Source organism: Octopus bimaculoides, chromosome 1 (assembly GCF_001194135.2).
Source record: "Octopus bimaculoides isolate UCB-OBI-ISO-001 chromosome 1, ASM119413v2, whole genome shotgun sequence".
NCBI lineage: Eukaryota > Metazoa > Mollusca > Cephalopoda > Octopoda > Octopodidae > Octopus > Octopus bimaculoides.
The window spans coordinates 157273965-157281464 of record NC_068981.1 but is presented as its reverse complement, the minus strand read 5'-3'; the positions used below and the strand labels follow the sequence as shown (position 1 = coordinate 157281464).

At 36.3% G+C, this 7500-nt stretch overlaps 1 protein-coding gene across 6 annotated transcripts in view; it reads right to left on the bottom strand.

Annotated features, from left to right (window-relative positions):
* LOC106871419 (uncharacterized) overlaps positions 1-7500 on the bottom strand; it is a 48013-nt gene that overhangs the window by 5050 nt on the left and 35463 nt on the right. For 5 of the 6 annotated variants that reach the window (XM_014917857.2, XM_014917855.2, XM_014917856.2 and 2 more), the window contains 2 exons: positions 4169-4562; positions 2245-2355 (listed from right to left, as the gene is read on the bottom strand). In XM_014917857.2, coding sequence (XP_014773343.1) covers positions 2245-2355; positions 4169-4562 — 505 coding nt within the window. The remainder of the gene's footprint in view (positions 1-2244; positions 2356-4168; positions 4563-7500) is intronic. The other variant, XM_052972027.1, reaches the window with a different exon arrangement.

The following is a 7500-nucleotide window of genomic DNA, read 5'->3' as shown; positions in this document are numbered from 1 at the left end:
GTGGTGCATAAATTGTCAAGTAAATGAGACGCATCTTTGCCTCCACTGATTCACTAGCAAAGTGTTGAGTAAAATTATTTCGTTGCAGACCTCCTTTGGGTCTTTTTATTATCACTACGACACACATAGTCCCCAGTTGGTAACATTGATTTCAAGGCCCTCCTAGATGAGACACTGGCATTCCACTTAATGTCTATGTTCCATGCTGGCATGGATTGGAGAGTTATTAATGTAGAAATATGGTATCGTAGCTACTAACAGTTGAGGGTTGCGTAGTCTAGACGGCGTTTTTAGATTTCATTATTCTCTTTAACCCGGGCAAAGCCGGGTATTTATGCTAGTATATAATATAATATAATATATAACTCCGGTTCTGTCTATCTGTTTTTTGTGCGCTTATAACTCGAGCATTGTTCATCCGATCGCCCTGAAATTTTAAACAGGGATACATGAGAGTGCGGGGCATTCCGTAATCTAAAAAGATTTTCAAAATTGTCGGTTTTAAAGTGAGAATTGCTATTTTTGTAATCTTTTTGTCCTGTTTCCTCCGCCATCCTGTTCATTAACCGACGTTCTAAACAATTCATTTCTATGTTTTCCGATTTAAATGACAGATATATGTAAATAAAGCTTGCTATTTGTAAATACAGTCCCATCTTGACTTAAATATTTGACAACGAACAGCTGTATTCATTTCTGCACTTTCACACGTTTGTAAGCGGTTAAAAAAAATCAATATCACTCTAACTTTAATCAACTGTAATCAACCACGTGCATTCGTGGTCAAATGTGTTCTTACGGCTGTTTTTTTTTGTGCAATAAACCAGCTGACATGAAAAACTACTAGGAAAAGGTAGTTACTTTAAGTGAAAATAAATAACTGGTGATTACTCAATTTTCTGAAATATTCTCAACAAAATTCAATTGAAAATAGAAAAGACTAATTGATTGCTTATAAAACATGAAAAATTTGGGTGGGTTACATCTAAAACCTTGCGTAACATTTCTCATCCAACTTTAAAAAATTAACGGTATCGTTCAATTTTTGTGATAAAATTGATTTGCAAAGAACATGCCTTATGTTATTTTATTGCACATTGTATTTTCTCACCCCCGAGTTGCAACTCTTTTTGTGTTGGTTTTTGAAAGAAGAGAGACTTCCCAATACATTCTTGCGCCTTTATTGAGTAGCAGTTTCTGTCTGCCTGTCCATCGGATGACTAAAACTTCCATTTATATTTTTATTCGAAACTAATGTTACTTATCCCATAGTTCTACCACTACGCCAGTGAAAATCGAAAGAAAATACGTAAAGCAACAGTCGTCAAATGCAAAAACCAAAGAACTGTTTATTGCTTAAATATTACTTGCAATATTCACTTTGGAAATAAAACAGTGTTCAGTCTGACATATAGGTGTCAACATGATGCATGTATTAAGGAAGAGTACATTGTGCTTATCCTAATGTGAAAGTGTTTGAATGCAAAAAGTTTAAGGCTAATTATGATGTCCAGTTCCACTGGAAGTTGCATATATTGGCCTCATGACAATTTTGAAAAGGTTCACTGCGTTAAGATTCACTATCAATCAATTTTCCTTATTTAGAAGAAACAGTCAATAGTTTTAACGTCTCAGGAATCTTTAATGCCCTAACTAAAAGTAACAACCCCATACATTCACCAAACATCTCCACAACTTAACACCATCCAAGTTAGCGCTCTTCACCTATACAAACCATCCAATGGACTGGGGGGAGGGTACGTTTACTAGTATGATATATAAAACATTGATACATGGATGCATATATGCACACGGAGGCGTAATGGCCCAGTGGTTAGGGCAGCGGACTCGCGGTCATAGGATCGCGGTTTCGATTCCCAGAGTGGGCGCTGTAAGTGTTTATTGAGCGAAAACACCACACCTAAAGCTCCACGAGGCTGTACTCGTCCACCACAACTTTCTCTCACTCTTACTTCCTGTTTCTGTTGTGCCTGTAATTCAAAGGGTCAGCCTTGTCACTCTGTGTCACGCTGAATATCCCCGAGAACTACGTTAAGGGTACACGTGTCTGTGGAGTGCTCAGCCACTTGCACGTTAATTTCACGAGCAGGCTATTCCGTTGATCGGATCAACTGGAACCCTCGACGTCGTAAGCGACGGAATGCCAACAACAATATGCACACATATATGCATATGTTCATACATACAAGGAGAAATAAAGAAATAAAAAGAGAATATTAATACTTGTTGTTCGTGTTTATCAGTGTTATTTTGGCCATATGGTATCATCGAAGACATACTGCTGCTCCTTTCTTGCTCATCACGTGACTCAGCAACCCATTTCCTTGTGTCTAGCTAACGAGAAAGGCAATAATTGATTTTGAATTTTTGTACTGAATTTTATCACCAGTATTAACAGTATAATTATATCAAAGAATATAGTGTCGACCTTTCAACATAACAGATATAAATTAGGGTTTCACATATTTAATGTAGAGAGTTGAAAATCTTTGACAAAGTGATATTATCCAAGCAATTAGTAAAATAAACTTCCTGTAGACGGTGTTTAAAATATAAAACAATATGCAAAGGAGAAAACTTCAATAAGATTAGGTAGTATTAATTTTTGGACACAATAAACAACTTCTTTGGAGTAGAGTGCATATAATTTTTGAAACATATGTAGGAATTAAAGGAACTTATTGATTATATGCGTTTTTCTCCATTTATTATATATATATATATATATTATTTTTTCGTTGGTGAAGTAAAATAAATAAAATATATTCGTGCATTTATTGGATCAAATTTTCTGCCTTTTATTTTTTAATCATAGAATCCTTAACATTCTTATTTAACTGTTATTTCAAATCTGTTTGGATTTCATCAGTACGATGTGGTCATGAATCTAGGGCCTATTTAGTATTGCATTAGATTAAATTAAATTATCAACTTTAAAGAAGGAAAAAGGTAAAGACAGGTATATAATAAAAGCATTTCTTACGGATGTCGTAATCATTCAGTTTATTATTAATATGAAAGGGAGAAAGAGAAAGAAACAGAGAGACAGAGACAGACATATAGACAGACAGATTCTAGTAATCTTAATCTGCGATTTATATGATAAGTTTGACAAGTGAAAGAAATAAAATATACTATTTGCAGAACTCCATAAATATCATTATATTTTCGCTGGCTCGGTCCATACCACCTCCACTCTGATATTCTCAACCTACTTTTCTCCCTTCCTCTCATCACCCTTGTTGTGTCTAACTTCGCCCCAGGTCCCACACTAACCACTCTATCCAGTCTTTCTTCCCTTCTTTCATGTTTATATCTTTCCAGCAATTATTAAATTAGAAAAGTTCCAGAAGAACATTAATAGCATAAATCTCAACGTCTAAAGCGCTTGCACTGTCCATTCCTCTAGGGCTAGCAAGTAAAAAAAAAAATTAAAAAAATACTTATTATTATTTTTATTAAATGGCCTGTTTTTAAGGTATAAATCGCGATCGAATTAGCACTATTTCTATGATTATGTTATCAATACCCGGACGATAAAAGTTAGTGTTGACCACAATTCGGCAACCAATTTCTGTCACCATTACAACGATACTGGACGAATAAGGTTAAAATACAGCTAGAAACATGAGTATGGTTAAATCCATTTTGCAGTCATATGAATCTGGGTTCAATCCTACTGTGCAGTGTGGTACATTGGATACATGTCTTCTACTATATAGCATCAGATTGAGCAGCATCTTGGGAGTGAAATATCGATAGAAATCTGCCTTGAACGGCAAGCTGGCAGAAACGTTAGCACCCTGGGCGAAATGCTTAGCGGTATTTCGTCTTCCGTTACGTTCTGAGTTCAATTTCCGCCATGGTCAACTTTGCCTTTCATCCTTTCGGGGTCGATAAATTAAGTACCAGTTACGCACTGGGTCGATGTATTCGACTAAATCCATTTGTCTGACCTTGTTTGTCCCCTCTATGTTTAGCCCCTTGTGGGCAATAAAAAAATAAGAATTCTGCCTAGAACAGCATGAACTTTTTTTCCTTTTCCCTATAAGTACTGGTAATATATACTGATTGACCGAAACAACTACATAATTATATTGTGGTCTTACAGGGAGCTGTATATACTGTGGTATATAATTATACTTACAGGTATAGCATAACCAACGCAATGCCCATTCTTGTCCTTTAATATGATATGGTCCTTTCGTCTCGCTTGAGATTTCTCCATAGAAATAGTGTATAAGTGTGGCATACAAGCCATGGTTCCTCTTTCAACCATTTGCTTCGAGATGATTGGAGTCGATTCTAAACTAACTGTGGAAGAATTGATGCTGTTTGATAAAGACTTAGCGCAGTACTGTCGCCTATATTCTTTGTTGTTACTTTTGCTGTTTGATAAAGAATTGCTGCTGTTCTTTGGGTCAGGAATATTACATTTACTACTTTTTGTCTCTTTCTTTGACGCATCTTGGCGTAAATGGTGTTTGATTCTTTCCTCATTCAATTTAAACCGACGTGGGTCAAATGTGTTGCTTGTTTTACTGTGAAGAAGAAACAAGATATAAAAGAAGGATTACGAATTAGTAACGTACCTTTACGTTTTGAGTTCAAATTCAATTAGGGTCACCACTCTTTCATTTTACCGAAGTCGTTAAAAGAAATACCAATCAAGTTCTATAATATCCACACAAATGTTAGACCTTATGCTTGTGTTAAAATTACTACTACTACTACTACTACTACTACCACCACCACCACCACCATTATTATTATTATTGTTGTTGTTGTTGTTGTTGTTGTTCAGTAGTTTTATTTTTATAACGTGCTTTCACTTCACTACCGAGCGCAGCTCTGTGCGCCTTGGGTATGTGCTGTGGTTTGCTGTGGTGCTTTTATGTTTACTGTATTGAAAGTGTTTTGCGTAGAATGTGTGCAGTACCCAGTAGTGCAATTTTCTGTATGGTATATATATTTGTAAGTCCTGCTATTTTTGTTATGTATTTGTCTGAATATTTTTTTATTATACCTAAGGCACCTACGATGATAGGAATTGTTTCTGTTTTTAGATTCCACATTCGAGTTATCTCTATTTCCAGGTCTTTGTATTTTGAAAGTTTTTCCATTTCTTTTAGAGAAACGTTGTCATCTGCTGGTATTGATACATCAATTGGAAAGCATTATTATTATTATTATTATCATTATTATTATTATTATTATTATTATTATTCAGTAGTTTTATTTTTATAACGTGCTTTCACTTCACTACCGAGCGCAGCTCTGTGTGCCTATTCTTCTTCTTAATATTATTATTATTATTATTATTATTATTATTGTTATTATTATTAAGGAAGTTGGCGAGCTGGTAGAGTCGTTATCAAGCTGGACAAAATGCTTAGCAGCATTTCGTCCATCGTTATATTCTGAGTTCAAATTCCACCGAGGTTGACTTTGCCTTTCATCCCATTGGGGGTCAATAAGATAAGTACCAGTTAATCACTGGGGTCAATTTAACTGACTTATCCCCTCCCCCCGAAATTGCTGGTCTTGTGCCAAAATTTGAAACCATTATTATCATCCTGATCATGATGATGATGATCAACCTGATTACTAGGGGCGGTGAATAGACAAAATCGTTAGCACGTCAGACAAAACGCTCTACATTATTTGTTCCGAATCTTTACGTTCTAAATTCAAATTCCACCTACATAAGCTTTGCCTAACATCCTTCTGGGTAGGGGTTGGGGTGGTGAATAAAATAAAGTACTTATCAAGTAGAAATACCAATGGTATCTGCTTAGCCCCTCCACACTAAAACTGCTGGTCTCATGCGTTAATCAGAAGCAAGTGTTATCGTAACTGCTGCTGATGCTACTGCTCTTTTCTAGTCTGAACTCCACCATATTCTGCAGATTTGTGACGTTCTCGTTTTAATAAATTACTGAAAATTAACTTAGCGAACTGCTTGAACCACAATCACACACTGAAAACGCACATAATAGTATTTTAGCGTGGGAAGTCGCTGATAAAAACGTCAGCACTTAAATAATTGGACTGAATCATTAACCCAATAACCATTAAATACCTCTGTGCAATAAAAGACAATAATACTCATCCTGTGTGAATAGATTCATGTTCAAGATTCTATTTCAACATGTGATAAATGAATGCGTACAGTGAGTATACAATGTTCAATAAAGATTTCTGGGAAGAAGAAAGGTTTTGAACAACTTACCATGTTCCATGATGACTTTGAGAAAATAGAAATAAATCAAGCTACAAGATTTACTTTCCACGGGCACTAGACGTAGAATACCATATTGAGCTATTGGTAGGAAATCAGATATCGAATTCATCTCTCTAGGTCGTTGTGGACCTTGTTGTGTCTAGAAGAAGCGGTTAGAGAAGAGAGGCTGGTTTAAGCGGGAATGCCGCTTAAATAGGCGATGTTCTACTAGCGATCTCCTGCGTGTTACTTTGAAGTTATGCGTAGTACTTTAGCACAGGTAGGGTTAATCACGTTCGCCTAGAATTTTCTGGAATTTTCTAGAATGTTTGATCAGGAGAGGTAACTGTCTTTGATTCCCAACGAATATTTTGTGGGCTTGCAAATCCGTTTGAATTAGCGTTGCCTACAGTATTTAACTTTTACTATTATATCTCCTTATATTAGTTTCTTTCATGTCTTCGTTAACCTTTTCTATACTATTGCTTTTGTATGTTTCTTGATTATCTAAATTATATGATATCCTTTGCGGCCCGCCTTAAGTGATTGAATTCACGATTTACCCTTTACACGATAAAGGTTGTGCATCCCTGATTTAGGAGACGGTGACATACCGTTGAATAGCAAAAAGGAGTTCATCATGCACCAGAGGCAGATTTCTAAAGGCCTTTTCCGTTGATGGCTAGAGGACTGCTATATCAGAAGAGACCAGTGTATGGAACAGTAAACCTGATACTAAAAACAGAGTAAGAGGTGAAGAAACAGTTGGTACACTTGCGCTACACGCTGGCCTATACCTCATATCGATGGAGTGCGTACCAAGCGGTACAACACTTAAATTATCCACCCCTTCCCAGTCGTATAAGCCAAGGCTTAAAAGTGTGGCCCCCATAGAAGTAGAAAGGATTATTATCAGTAATAGTAAGGCGGAGAGCTGGCAGAGTTGTTAGCACGCTAGACGAAATGCTTAGCGGTATTTCGCTCGTCGCTACGTTCTGAGTTCAAATTCCGCCGAGGTCGACTTTACCTTTCATCCTTTCGAAGTTGATAAATTAAGTATCAGTTGAGTACTGGGGTCGATGTAATCGACAATCCACCTCCCCCAAACTTCAGGTCTTGTGCCTATAATGGAAAAGAAATACGCAGAAATGTTTAATTAATTAAAATTACATTTGTCGTGGTGTAAAAAATTATTGGTTTCAAATTTTGGCACAAGGCCAGCAATTTCAGGGGAGGGAGATAGTCGATTACATCGA